At 41.5% G+C, this 15,480-nt stretch overlaps 1 protein-coding gene across 1 annotated transcript; it reads left to right on the forward strand.

Moving 5' to 3' along the window:
• Positions 1-7,516: 7,516 nt before the first annotated feature.
• Positions 7,517-15,007, forward strand: rfc4 (replication factor C (activator 1) 4). Its single transcript, XM_084548069.1, has 11 exons — positions 7,517-7,641; positions 8,190-8,307; positions 8,898-8,976; positions 9,997-10,076; positions 10,223-10,342; positions 10,778-10,921; positions 11,005-11,125; positions 12,530-12,655; positions 12,815-12,895; positions 13,169-13,282; positions 14,431-15,007. Exons 2-11 carry the CDS (start codon positions 8,198-8,200, stop codon positions 14,521-14,523), a joined length of 1,068 nt encoding a protein of 355 aa, XP_084404195.1. The 5' UTR covers positions 7,517-7,641; positions 8,190-8,197; the 3' UTR covers positions 14,524-15,007.
• The last annotated feature ends 473 nt before the right edge of the window (positions 15,008-15,480 follow it).

A 15,480-nucleotide genomic window follows, 5' to 3' on the forward strand; every position in this document is an offset into this window, starting at 1 on the left:
TCCTTACATCATGGGTTATGTCACTGCAGGCCTTAGCTACCTCACAGGAAATGACCTTCTCCTGCTGGAACTAGCAAAACCCCACCAGCTTGCAATTACAAACCAAGCTAAATAGAGTTCATTCAGGATTCCCACAATGAACACGTAAGCACATGAGTGAGCAGCGGCTCAGATATTATCACCAGCCAGAGATGTTTCGTATGATGCACTTTAACATCCTGAATAATTAATGACTGGTGTGGTGGCAATCAGTCCCACAGCTAAGAGGAACAGATGTTTTCTGTTCTCTCTTCATACACACCTATTTTTACAGAAATCAACCAATTTGAACAAAGTCATTAATATAATTAATTATAATTTATATTATAGTACTATTTTGTTATATAAATGTACCTGTTGACTCGGTTATTTGTGCAGATGTGTGAATGGATGCATTAGACGTGCCAGGTGCCTCACTGAATGTGTTTATATTATATATACACATGTTTCAGATGCATTTGTTGCATTCATTCATCTTCTGTAAGTGCTTGTCCTGTGAAGGGTCGCGGGGGGGCCGGAGTCTATCTCAGCTGTCATCGGGCGAGAGGCGGGGTACACCCTGGACAGGTCGCCATTCTACAGCAGGGCTAACCCACTATGCCACCCCAATATACATACAATAATCATTGTGAACACCTAATACCATATACAAAAAAAAATAAAAAAAATACACTCACTTTATGCACAATTTATTGTGTTGCAGATGTTTGTTAAGATATATAAAATCTGTTGATACTCAGTAGCGTTAGTATTTCGTAGTAGTAAAGTTAGGCTACTGCTGGCCAGCCAGTAAAGATAGACAGTGAGCTAATATTTGCATTTCTCATTGTTAATTGATTGCTTAAGAGTAGAATCTGACTTCCATCAGCCTAACCAGTCATGTATTTTGGATGCACTGAATGATTCTCAAGGAATTATTCATTCTCAATGATAATTTCCCTCCATTCAATATGTCACTTTCCAGTTTTGCTGCTGTAACATTGGTAGATGTCAACACAAGTACATATTTCACAGATTTCATCATCCCTACAGTGACACATAGTGGCAGCAGTGACGGTGACACTTGGCAGAAATGAAAGGAGGTTGGTTTCATAATCAATAGTCCATTTCTTCCCATTACAATATACAGAATAGTACAGTACTTAGTTACCGCTGAACAGTACTTTTAAGAGTGAGTAGCTGATAATCTTCTATGTCTGACAGTCTGAGATTTAATGATCATATTGAAAGCAGCCTTTCCCTAATCTAAAAAAAAAGTAATTGAACCTTCTTAGGCCATAATATTACTTTAACTCTAACTAGAGCTTTCCCTGACCTGAGCATTTAAGCTGTATTGTGGAATTACTGTGCACATGCACTGTGCACTGCAGTAAAAACACAAACCACTGCATGTCTGCTGTCTGCATCCAGGCCTATTTTGGAGTATGCCCTGAACTTGCTTCCTTCAGCAAGCCTGGTGTTTAGTCATCCACATAAAAACTAAGCTGGTCACCAGCTTACTTGACCTTGGCCCACTCAACAATGACCCGCTTCGAAAATCTGTGCAGTGAGAAAATTAGGCTAGACCGTGAAATCAAAGTTCTCTTGTTCTCTTGTGGATCAATCCTATTGTTCACCTCTGATGTTGTGAGCAGGAATGGTCTGCTGGCCTCTGTCCAGCTGACCATTCCTGCTCACAAGAAAGACAAACACTTTCCAAAGGATATGGTGACATGCCCTCACCGCCGCGGCTCCTGTATGATAGACAGGAAGAGGAAGCATAGAGAATACAGCTCTGACGTCATGACAACAAAGGTTGGGAGCTGGTTGGGAGTTGGCTGGGAACTTGGGTGAGGGGTGGAGGTTGTCAGACTGGGGGAATATCACAACCCCTGAGCAGCTATCGGTGGGTAGAACTGAAGGGGAATTGGGAGTACTCGCATGGTTGCAGTGCATGCCACAACTGCAATGTGCACTATTCAAATCCACCAAGATCAGAACCTGTGATACACATCATGGCCCTCTCCTCAAACTCTCTTAACTGTACCCAAGAAAGACCACACAGTATGTATACATGTATGTATGTAAATAATGAAATGTGATATAATACCTGAAACTGCACATATAACAGGATGGTATCTTCAACAACACCATAGGAAACATGTCCACAAGTGATCACATGTTAAAAACATAGGGAATCCATATGTTGTTGTTGCTTTTCCCCTTAGGGATGGGCTGTGCAGTGCATATTGTGCCATGAATGGATTTCCCTTCAGACAGTCCCTTCAGGCCGTGGTTTAATAGTCTACCAGAGAGTAGGTGTGCCTGGATTTATTAATCCATGGATTTTATACTTATAAAGCTTCCTCAGTGTCTAGCAAAGTTTTTATTTTCATGTGGTCATGTCTGCATGGTGTAGAATCAATGCAGATGGAGTTCTCTCACTACTGCTTGTATCTGAATATATTTTTCACTATATCTATCTCTCTATTATATAATATTTCAGCCAGAGTAACACTGTAAATTAATCAGATAGGGGAGAGTTGGACTCTTTAGCCAAGATCTCCCTGTTATTGTGAAAGCTTCACAACTGTATTTGCTGACTGTTGATTTGATCGATCTCCCCTAATCACGATCTCATCTCTACAATTCTCACATTTCCATTTTTACCTCCACATTAAGCATTTTCCTCAAACACATGGTTCAGGTCAGCACATTTCCACTGCTCGCACTGCTCGACAGCTAGTTCTGCCCTCACACTGGCATGCCTGAAATTCCTTATGCAGCATGTGGGCCATCACGCAGGTATCACATTCTCCTTGTCTTGAGAGGCAGTGTCCCTGTCACACAACACAAGTTTAATAATCACCTTCAGTCATTATGTTGGCCACTGTTATGATATATAGCAATGTGGGTAGGACCCAAACGCAGGATATGCATAGAATGAACCGAGGACCGGATTAAACAACTACTATAAAGACTTACGATTGAGGTAACAAAAAGTGCTGCACTGTGAAAGGGTAATCCAAAAAAAGACGAAAGCAAGATAAAACCCCGGAAACCAGGAACCATGAGGAGCTGAACAGAAACATTAGGAACCACAAGGGTACATGAACAAACAGGTAACTCAACAGGCAACTTGACAAAGGAAAAAGCAGGACTATACACACACAGGTGAAACTAATGAGGAACACACAAGGAGAAACCAATTAAACAATCAGAGGGGGAGGGGCACTGGAAGTAGAGCAAGAAACAAAACGCCAAGGAAGTAACTTTTAAAACAGAAACAGGAAATTCAAAGAAAACCAAACAGGATTGGAGAAAATGTTTAAAAGTCAATACCATGATAGACACAGGCTGCTCACCCTCAAGGTTTTCATCCCACTCTCTCCATATCAGTGCAACTTCCACTACTTTAAGAGTGGTATTGCCGGTCACATCATTAAAACATTAGATTGACGGGTATAGTCTTCATACATATCCTCCATCCAGGCTAGGTTATAGACTTGGTAAACCATGCTTTTGTCCAGCATTCAAGTACTGCATACTAGTTGTAAAGTTGTAAAGTTGTAAAGTGGCGCAATCCCAATCTGCCATCAAGCTTTACCCCTCACAGATTATAGACTGTATAAACTATACCATACTTGCATCGACCGAATATGGCTGATCTAACGGCCCTTCTCTCCTCTTAGCTTTCTGTCATCCTACATGTAAGTATATTTTCCTTATCAATATAAAGGAATTTAGCTCACTTTAAGAGGAATTATTTTCAGCTTACATCACTGCTTCATTTGAGCCCTTTGCTCATCCTCCTTTGTCCGTACCACATCAAAAGGTAGGTAAACATGACAGTGACAAAGGAGAAAGAGACCACGGAGAAGAGCATGAGCTGGCAAGTCTATAAACACTGATGGGATACCCTCATCAAGTAAAACTCCCAAAGATGAAGGCTTTTGCTCGATTACAAAGTTATGTAAATGGCTCATGTTTACAGTATGTGGTCTTTCACTGTAATGATATAATTACTGCCCAGAGCTATGCTGTGGTGCAGGATCAAGCAGGAACAAAAGACTCTCTGCAGGTGATTGAATATTGTGTTGTTGGGACAGAACAGTGGAAAATTAAAAAGAAAAAGAAAAAACAAAAGAGACACAGCAGGTGCTATAACAATGGTTATACGCAAGACTAAAGGAAGACCGTATAAATCCATTCCTGCAGCACTAGTGGCTAGTCTTAACCTTGCTTAAGTCATTTAGGAAATGAGAATAGAGTACAAGTGGTAAGATCCTGGTGTTATCTATGTCAGGCAGCCATCCCCAGCAGGATGCAGCCTGACACAGACACACACACAAAAACCAGTTAGGAACAACTAAAAAAAACATGAAGAACAGCGCAAGGTGTTGACCTGGCCTCCAAATTCACTAGATCCCAAACTGATCAAGTATCTGTGGGATAGGCCTCCACTAACAGAACTGTTTTGGGGGCACAAGGGAGACCAACACAATATTAGGAAGGTGGTCATAATGTTATGCCTGATCGGTGTAGGTCCCTAACTATGTAATGGCTAGGTACTGGTGAACCGAATATTATGGATATTATTAGAAAATCCAGCAGTTTCGCTGACACCATCATGCTGTCATCAGTGCTATGAACACCAGTGGCAGCATACAGTGTGAGGCTGGCTCCCAGTAAATGAAGTCACGCTCAGTTTCCATAGTAACACTCTGCACAGGCCCTCCTCCGCTACCCTACCCTCATGGATACTATGCAGTGTAGGCAGTGCAGTAATGGAGAATACGGTGCAATGGTCGCCAGCGTGGCACATTAACCTACTTCTCCACAATCCGGGAAATAACCCGGATGCAGAAGTAGAGAGGAGGAAGAGGGATAAGGGAGGGAGGAGGCGAGGTGAAGGAGAAAGGAGATGACTGAAAATAAAAAAAGGAAGTGGAGAGGATGGATGGGAGGGAAGGTATATTGGTGGGAAGGTCAAATAAGCAAAGGAAAGGAGTGATGAGACAAAGCTGAGATGGAAGGAAAAGGCACAAAAGGGTGTACAGAAAGAGGAAATCATTACACATTTTTACAACTTCAAGTACTGGAAGTCTCAATCAAACTACAGTTGCTGTATAATGAGAATGTTTGCTGCAATTGTCTTCTGCTAAATTACTGAAAAGGACATGAACATGAACATGAGATGCTTCTCTCTGCAAATGTTCCCTCATATGAATCAAACGAACAATTTACGCTGGAAAATACAGAATGAGTCGCTGGCTCAATGAATATATGTTTGAGACGCGCAGATAGCAACAGAAAAACTAATCAAATCCAATCCAAACTCTGCTCTGCCGACTTGTATATTGCTCACACCCCTCAGCATCCCTCAGCATCCCTCTTCCCTCAGTGGTCCTGATGAGAGGAGGGAAATTCCCTGCCTCCCTTTCATCTGCTCTGCTTCTTGTTGCATTTTAAACCAAATGAAGGGTTTCCAGAAACACACTTCCTCCGCCTCAGCTTTCCAGAAGGGGAAGGATCTGTGTACATCTCCAAGGAGGCACAAGCTCTCCTTCTTGAGCGCGAAACGCGAACAGGCGGAAGAGAGAAATGGCGAGACATGTGATGACTTACCGACATGAGTGATGACACACTGCACCCTCTGTAGCAGCTCCTGGACCGACATCTCGTCCTCTCTCAGCCAGCACAGCATCTCACGGTGTAGGTTGCATCCACTCTTCTCCCGCACTCTCTCTCTCTCTCTCTCCCTCTTTCTCTCTGCCACGCCTCCTCTCGTCACTCGTCCGTTTCTGAGAATCTCCCCTCCTTTTGCTCGCTGATCCAATATTATCCTACCAGGTTTGCTTCTCCTTTCCACCCTTTGCTGCTACTTCTGCTACTGTCTCTGTAGGATTTTTAAAAATTATTCTTACTGTTATTATTCTAACCACACCAAGTCTCCTTTCTTCTTCATCAACTCATCAAAATCCACACACACAAAGGCTGAAGATGGTGATGATGCCACTCCCAGCCATTCAGCTAAATAGTATGTCTGGGAATAATAGAATCATCTTGGTGGTGACGCACAGGTGAAAGACAGTCAGGGTGAATAAAAAGCAGCTCTATGAGATAGTCAGTGAACAAAATAAGCAGCCAGACAGTGTTCTGTGAAAAAAATAAAAAAGCAAGTTAATCTGTGAGGAAGCCAAACAGACAATAAACACCTAGCGAGTGAGTCGATCAGAGAACAAAGAGACAATTTGTCACTCTGTCAGTCCACAAACTAGGCACTCGAGCTTGTTTCCAAGTAAATTTGTACATCAGAGAACAAAACTGCTGCTGATTAGTTAGTTTAAAAGCTAATTATTAACACCCCAGCTACCAAGTTATCCAATCCTTTTCATGATAATCCAGGACTTCAAGTGAAGAAAAAAATATACAATCCTCAGAGACAGATAAGTGAAAAACAGAGGTTTGAGAAACATCAAACCTGCAAAAAACAACAACAATAGTCCTTGTGAAAGTGAGAAGGCAGCTGAGTCCACCCACTTACAGGGAGTCTCTTTGAGGTTGATGGGCACAGGAAAGCACTGCTCCTTTTGATGAGGCTCTGTTTGCTATAATAAAGAAGCTGAGTCACGGAGGGGGAAAACGAATCAGGCAGCTGCTACACCTGCCTGCAGGGCGGAGGGAGAGAAACAGAGCCGAGGGTGGATGGATGGGGTGGGGTGGGGTGGGGGTTAATAGGTCCTAGAGAGAAATCCTGGTGCCTGGAGCTCAGCTGTACATGGATCGGAGCTTATGAGGCACTGACAGATCTTCAAAGTTAAATATCAGCTGTTTTTATTAAATTTACTGAAGGAGAAACAGGGGGGGAAATCATCTTAAAATATTAGAATTTTTCAGTCGCTTAAAAAAGGACTCATTGAAAAGCATCTCTTACTGAACCACCTTCAGTTGAGGGCTCAACAAAACAAATCATTAGCCTCCACCCATCATCCATCATTCATGCATGGGCTTCCTGGATTCATTCAGTGCTACCAGAGCCAGTCTGCAAATCCTCCTCCACATTTTGCATCAAGCAAACAATGGCAGGCAGGGGCATCGAGCGTCTCTCAACGGCCTAATGCTCCTGGGACGGTGGAGATTGAAGCAGAGACACTTATTAGCCACAGACATCTGTGCTCCCACCCCTCCACTGAGCCACGCAATTACAGGCCCCAAAGCTCTCAAACAACAGGGACATTCAGCAACAGTAATAGTCTTTTTTTTTTTTTTTAACGAGTGCTTGAAAATATTTAGATTACAAAATACTATAAAGGAATAAAAAAAAGATGGAGCGAAAAGATACGACAGACGCGGATTAAATGAGAAGAGGAAAAACACAGATGATGGGAGGGGCCCATGAGTCTACGCTGATGTCGGTGAGGAAATGGGGGACATCCGCGGCATCTGATTGGAAGCCACCGGATGACGTCGACGGAAGTTATGTTCGCCTCCAGCGCGGGAATACACTGCTGTTGTTACGCATGTAGACGAGCGGACTAAAGTTGACGCTGGGACCAGTTGTCAGAAGCAGTATCATATCGAGGCTTTAATATTTACGTACTCAGACTTTGACATCTTTAGGTAAGAGTTTGTTTCAGCAGACGCTGACGTGTAATATAAATTCGACGCGTCCATCTGCATAATCCACAGCTAGCAGGAAGCTAATGCTATTAGCTTACAGTAAACATACAGCGATGGTTAAGCTAGCGCGCTAATAGTGCTAATGTTTTATTTACTGCTATACGATATAAATGGATCTATAAATTGCACATAACTACATTTTGTTGTATAAAGAATTATTCTTCCTGACGACGACCCTGTCACATCTACTCTCATTTCATCTGTGCAGTCGGTTATCTATCAGTCACAAACGTTTCTTTCTGAATTACGAGCGAGAACAGTGCTATCCATCGTGCTGTTAAGATTATTAAATATCACTCTCATAAACAGATTACTTGCAAAAAATTTGAATTTGATCAAATCCTACGTGGTGTGTTCTTAAATATGATTTTAAGTGTGTCATTATTACGTTATAAATTCAGTTTTGCCCAGTTCTCATATTTACAATGTGTGCAGTGCTTCAGCATGTGTGCGGCTCGTTAATCCCTGGATGTTACATCTGCTTTTAGGAGGAGTCATGCAGGCCTTTTTGAAAGGAGCAACTGGCCAAGCAACCAGACCTCAGAAAGACAAACCAGGGTCCAGTTCAGAGAAGAAAGCCAGGGCAGTTCCATGGGTGGAAAAATAGTAAGTGCATATCACAAAGCTGTATTTTACATCTGATTGATTGGATGAATCCACTAGAATGGCATGCACTGGGCACAAAAGAGACAATGCACAGTTTGAATAGATTATCTGTTTGTGTGTGCGGTAAAGAAAGATATATAACGGACAATTTTGGACAGTCAGTTGAATTCAGCGTTGATTCTCTATTCAGATTTGCAATTCTGATCCAAACTAAAACATTCATTCCCACCACAGTGTGCAACATTTGAGCCCCTTGACAGTCATAATAAGAGTCAGTTACACTTCTAAATATTTACATTCTTTTACATATGCGTTTCACTGCTCTGCTGTAAATGAACTGAACCGTGACTCCCAATACTGACATACTGCACATATAAGCGTACATACGGATGTATACATGTCTGTATGTTGTATTATTTGCACCTTTATAATGGAATTTGCACTTTTCCATCAATGTCACCAAAAACTGCACCTTGTGTGTATAAACTGTGTTAATCATACCCATTTTAAGGTAGTCTAAATTAACTGGTGAGCCAATATGTTTAAGAAATACAGTTTTAATAAGACTGATTTTTTTTTGCACACTCCAGCAGGCCAAAGTGTGTGGATGAGGTCGCCTTTCAGGAGGAGGTTATAGCAGTGCTGAAGAAGTCTCTGGAAGGAGCAGATGTAAGTATAAGCCTATTATCACTGGTCTGGCAAAATGTTTCATTGCCACAAATATACGCTGTCCAGTAGAAGTTAGAATGGCAGAGTGACAGTTTAGTGACCAAAACACTACGATCCCAGTTGATATTATCACAAGACCGAATATTGTGAAGCATGTAGTTAAGGGGCCATCGTCCCATTTTCTTCCCCCCATTGACTGCAAAGTGACTGCAAAGACAGAGACAGACAGAAAGAGATTTTCAGTGTGTCACATTGAAATATGAGGATAAATGCCTCAATAACACAATATTATTAGATATTTTGTCAGTATAAATTCCTTTTATTTTTGTATTATTTTGATGTCTTTGTTTAGTACTGCTTTTTCCACTGTTTACAATTAAATCATTTTAAAAATGCCTTATCTCCAGCCTTTTCAACTATGTAAATGAGTACCACGTCTTTCCCGATATGAAATACCAGCAATTCCCCTCCATCTGTGCTCTGTCTTTTTGCATCGGACAAGCCTGATCTTTTGTAGTCAATTGTTTTAGGCCTGTCATCCACCCTAACCCTGTGATGTCAAAACCTCTTCTTTTGTATTAGTGTCAGAAGATGATGATGATGCAGAAGAATCAAGTTAACTTGAGTAGTAGTACTTTAGAAGTACTTTACTCTAGAAAATGAAGTCAAACAAATACATGAGTACACTCATGGCAAAGTCTGCACTTACACAACAACACATGCTGAACTCTGTATTTCTGTAGTAGAGAACACAGGTTTTTGCTGTCTGACGGAGCTTCTGGAGCCAAGCCATGAGCTACCCTCAACACTACATATCAGTATATAGCTCTGCTGGAACTTTACAACAGGAGTTATTTATAAATGCAGTCACACGGTGCACAGTATCCACCTTACACCATGAACAGATGTCAGTTTTATTTAAATTTTCCCCTTTCTTTATTTCTCTTCCTTGTGTTTTCATGTCATTTTTTCATATGCACAGAAAGGACCAGTATAACTAGAAATGTCTTTTGATTGCAGCTTCCAAACTTGCTGTTCTATGGCCCCCCTGGAACAGGAAAGACCTCTACTATCTTAGCTGCTGCCAGAGACCTTTATGGGTGAGGGAACCGTTAACGGTGATGTGTGTATGAAGTAGACATTTTTAGCTTTTAGTGTTTGCATAAAGACATTTGAACTACCTCGTCGGCCATTCTCATGTATTTTCCTCTTTCTGTTTCCATCCCGTTTGCTGTTTCTCCTTCAGTCCAGAGCTCTACAGACAGAGGGTGCTGGAGCTTAATGCCTCAGATGAACGAGGCATCCAGGTCATCAGAGATAAAGTCAAGAATTTTGCTCATCTCACTGTGGCTGGGACTCGCCCAGAGTGAGTAGCACCGATTACACAATACACGCCTGCTCGAATATGGGGGAATGATGCTGACCTGAACTTTAAAATATGAACCTTAGACAGGATTCCCCAAGAACCGGGAATCCTAGACAACCCAGAATTAGTTTGAACTGTTTGTAGTCTTGAAAAACTCCCAGAAATCGAGTAAAATGGTCAAAATGTATTGAAAAGGATTAACTTGTGCCGGAAAATAATTTTGATATCCTTGTCTTTGCTGAGGTCAAGATTTAAATTGCTATATAGTTAGAATCTGTGGCTCTCTGAATCCCTGATTTGTCCGTCACACCGTCCTTATGTCGCAGAAAATGTCCCTGAAAATGTCGCAGAAAAGAGTCGTAACCTTGTTGGTAAAGACTTTTTGAGATCATTTCCACAATTTTTACAGACACTGCTTTTTGCTGTATTTCACAGTGGAAAGCCGTGTCCTCCATTCAAGATTATCATACTCGATGAGGCAGACTCTATGACAGGACCGGCTCAGGCTGCCCTCAGACGGACGATGGAGAAGGAGTCTCGCACCACCCGCTTCTGTCTCATCTGTAACTATATAAGCAGGTCAGCTGACTACTTAGAAACAAGGAAATACACTTTTGTTGTGACTGATCTGACCCTGTGGTTTGCCTTTGTGTTTCCCATAGGATTATTGAACCTCTCACCTCCAGATGTTCCAAGTTTCGCTTCAAACCCCTGGCCAATCAGATCCAAGAAGAGCGCTTATTAGAGATCTGTGACAAGGAGAACCTCAAATACACCAAAGAGGTAAAAAAAAAAAAAAAAAGAAAAGAACATGACTATGTTGCTTTGGAAAGCTTAATTTCCTGAGGTTAGAATGATGCATGCTATTTCAGGATACAACCATAACTGCAGGCTCAGTAAGCAGTTAGTCAGACCAGTCGCAAACATAAAAATGTGTACGACTCATCTATTGCAGTAAAAAAAGTTAAAAAACGCATATTTTCCATGTTCTCGTACCTTCAGTTAGCTTGCATGTAGGCGGCTGTGGCTCAGTAGATAGAGCGGGATGTCCACAAACCAGAGGGTTAGTGGTTCGATCCCCGTAATGTCAATGTGTCCTTGAGTAAGACACAGAACCCCAGTTGCTCCCAGTGCGTGGCACTGGTGTGTGAATGTGTGTGTGCTTGGGTGAGCGAATGGGTCGATGCTTTGAGTACCAGTAGGTAGAAAGATGCTATATAAAAACATTTACCATTTATTAGTCATACCAAAACAGCCCTGAACTTTTGATTGACAGCTCACTTGACGCTTTGGCACACTCTTGGCACTCCTGAAAAAACTGTGTAAAACACTCATTTTCAGTAGTATTATTGTCACATTTGAAATGGGCCTTAACAGTGTTTCCCCCAAAACTTCTTGAGACCCTGGTGTTTTTTGGGTTTTTTTTGGGAGGAGCTTGATAAAAGCACATATTTATGATGCTATTTCAGCTATTAAAAACAATTTGCTCAGTATATGAAATGTCTCCACAATAAATAAGATTTATGCATTTTGCAGTGTGCCACTGTGTGCTATCAGTCCTGTTGAGACGTGATATTATTGACATTTGACTTTCAATCTAACTTTTTTAGCTGGCGCTTATGAAGTTAAGCTAGTTCGCGTTGCGTCGTTTCCTCCAGATTTTGATCAACTCTCTTTAAATAATTGTAAACCTCCATGGCTTAAAAAAATCAAGAGCACAAACATTGGGTTTTAAAAGTTTCACATGCTACGTGAGTTGTCCGAGCTGATTTCTACATCAGAATTAATTCAGTACAGAGCAGGTGAGCGGCCGGTGTTTGTTTTGGGGTTTTTTTGGGGAGGAGGGAAGAGATGCTTTCGGGAGCAATAGGAAAAACACAACACAAGCACAGCATTGTATGAAACGTGCAAAAGTATTTCTGGTTCATTATGAGACCATGGCGGAGCAAAATTAGACCCTGGTGGGCCTTTTTAGGAGTTTTAAGCGAAAAATTACAGGAATTTCAGTGGGTTACTGTTGACTTGATGGAGTTTCACATCTCTAGTTTGGCTCATTTAGTCCAAAACAAGAAACCTTTAGTGACTTTTACATTTTATCAAACCACATGAGAGCTCATACTTGATGCTTAGAAACTGAAGCTCAAAGAATCGTTGGTGTCAATATGTGATATTTTTATGTTCATCTAGAGTATAGCAGCATTGGTGCAGGTGTCTGAGGGAGATCTACGGAAAGCCATCACGTTTCTCCAGAGTGCTGCACGTCTCAACGTCGGCAAGGAAATTACAGAGAGCGCTGTCACGGAAATAGCTGGGGTGAGTTATAGAGTTTATTTGTATCACATTAGAGCTCAGCCAAATCGACATAATGTTTGGTTATTGACTTAAAATGTCCTGCACACCTGAAATCTTGCTGGGAAGTATTTTAGTTTCATTTTTCAATGTTTTTGTCAATCTGTGTCCACTCTCTTACAGGTGGTCCCTTCCAAGGTGATTGACAACTTGCTCCAGATATGCCTCACAGGAACTTTTGAGAGATTAGACGTAGCTATCAGGGTAGGTGTCCTGTCATGTCAGTGCTTTGTGTCCTAAATATGCAGTTCTTTGTTTATTGGGACATTAATGTTCTTGTTATTTGTTCTAAACGATTTTTTTTTTTTTTCTGACAGTACAATCAATACAAATAAAGGTTAATATGTATTATAAATAACCTATTCTTTGACATACAAGGCTTACTACACTGGGCAACCTGCTTTGATCTGCAGTGAATGTTAATGCTCTGGCTTTGCCTCACTTGCATTCTCACATGTTAACTGTCTCCTCTGCCAGAACATAGTGGATGAAGGGTACGCAGCCTCACAGATCCTGAGTCAGCTCCATGAATCTGTCATAGAGGGAGACCTGAGTGACAAGCAGAAGTCGGCCATCACAGAGAAGATGGCGGTACGTGACCTTTGATTGTTACTATTATATTGACTAACAACATCTAAACCCATTGTTATTCAAAGCCCTCTGTGCACACTAACTTTATCACTCAAATAGTGCTGGTGTGCCACACCTTCTCCCACAGATGAAAGGCTACTTAAACATGTTAATCATAAATGTATGCGTACATGTAAATATATGCGTATATAATGCATACTTTTAATAGTAACATAATGGTTATGTGTGCATTTATTGTCGAAAAATGTTTATTATTTGAGGAATACTCTGGATGGAGCACTGTGCTGTAGTTCTGAACCAATGAGAAAGTGTTCCTGGTCGTTTTGAGAGTCAAACTTGTGGACAATTTAATGTGTTTTTTGTTATAATATTGCAAAAGCAAAACAGAAGAAACTGAATATGATAATGAAATATTACATCTAAATATACACTGATCAGCCACAACATTATGATCACTGACAGGACAAGTAAATAACATAGACCATCTTGTGACAATTCAGTGTTCTGCTGGGAAACCTTTGGACCTGGCATTCATGTGGACACGTACCACCCACCTAGACCAGACCAAACACCCCCACCCCATAGCAATGACACTCCTTGATGACAGCAGCCAAAACAGTTTTGGAACAACTAATAAAAAACAAAACTGATCAAGTATCTGTGGGATGATCCACAGAGGCCCCTCTCCTCAAACTAATAGGACCCAAAGTCCTTCACTAACAACATTCTGTTGCCAGACACCACAGGACACCCTCAGAAGGACCATGTCCATTCTCTGATGAGTCACAACTGTTTTGGAGACACAAGGGAGACCTACACAATATTAGTAAGGTGGTCATTATGGTGTGGCTGGTCTGTGTTTTACTTCACAGATGATCTGTAGACTACTGTGTGACAATAGGCAGATGTGATGCACCTTAAATCCATGTGAATATATCCAGCGCTGTGGCCTTAAGCTCATTCAGGTTCATACTAAACCGTACACAAAGTGCCCTCTAGTGGCCATTAGCTGAAAGACAGTGGCTGGGTTTAGACTACAGGTAAACATGAATGAGAGAACGTTTGTAAAGGAATATCCTTCTCAGCCGTTTGGTTGACAGTCACCTCGTGAATCCTCAGTCTGTGCTTGTGTTCCCTGTCTGATTCAGGTTGTGGATAAGTGCCTGTCAGACGGTGCGGATGAGTACCTCCAGTTGTTGAGCCTGTGTTCAGTCATCATACAGCAGGCCTCCCAGAACTAACACTCCGCAAAGCAGCGTCGCCTCCCGGACAGAGAACCAAAATCATAATGCTTCTAGTGGGACCAATAGCCGTACAGAGACATCAGCACTCTACTCTTGTTCGTTCAGAGTTTCAGTTTGGATATTTGCACATGGATACCAAGCTGAGAGTGTCGTTTAGGATGAGCACGTCGGTATTTAGGACACATGCAAGTACTTACATCATTATATCATAAGTCCTTTTGAAATTTGTAAGGTAATAAATATTGTTTGTATCTTTTCAGTGTTTGTCAGTCATCTATCCATCTCATATATCACCCTGTATAAAAGTAACGACATCGAAAGTATCCCAAGTAACCCAAAGCAAGCGATCTCACTTTCACTTTATGCACCTGAGCTCTAGAAGATGATCAGCCTTGGAATTGTTCACATCGACCACACACCTGCCATTATGATAGAACCAGCTTTTAACTGCCATGTTTCTATGTTAGCACAGAACAGACACTGGGTCTATAGAGGGCTCTTTCCATTTTGGGTAGCCACAGCGGTTCTCCTAAATTCTTGGGTGCGGGAGAATTGTGAGAATTCAGTATGTCACCACTAGATGCTGCTGTTCAAATTGCACACTTCATGTTGAAACTATCAGGATGACTCCAAACTCCATACGCAGTTCTCTTGGCACCAAAATACAACACAGACAGGCCAAGGAATCTTTAAGGTCAGGGAAATATCAATCTGTCATTTGCTGCTTGCACTGGCTATTGTGCCACTCTGAAAACTGGGCCAGCAGTAGTGTTCAAATATTGCTATATTTGCAAATCTTAAGCTCTTTAGTTCTTTTGTTCCTCTGATATTTGCTGTCCTGAGAAGTTGAAGATTCAGATGCCCTTGTTTCTGTTTAGTAGTTGTTTACTGTAATCATTCTGTCGTTTACTTATCATTCAATTAGTCATCTGACATTGGATCCAGATAGTCTTG

Source organism: Chelon labrosus (assembly GCF_963514085.1).
Source record: "Chelon labrosus genome assembly, chromosome: 7".
Taxonomy (NCBI): Eukaryota; Metazoa; Chordata; class Actinopteri; order Mugiliformes; family Mugilidae; genus Chelon; species Chelon labrosus.

Excerpts from the sequence above, each read along its gene's own strand:
- rfc4 (XM_084548069.1), top strand. The coding sequence starts at position 8,198 with ATGCAGGCCTTTTTGAAAGGAGCAACTGGCCAAGCAACCAGACCTCAG. Across the intron at positions 10,343-10,777 it reads GTGGCTGGGACTCGCCCAGA|TGGAAAGCCGTGTCCTCCAT; the intron begins GTGAGTAGCACC and ends TGTATTTCACAG. Across the intron at positions 13,283-14,430 it reads CCATCACAGAGAAGATGGCG|GTTGTGGATAAGTGCCTGTC; the intron begins GTACGTGACCTT and ends TGTCTGATTCAG.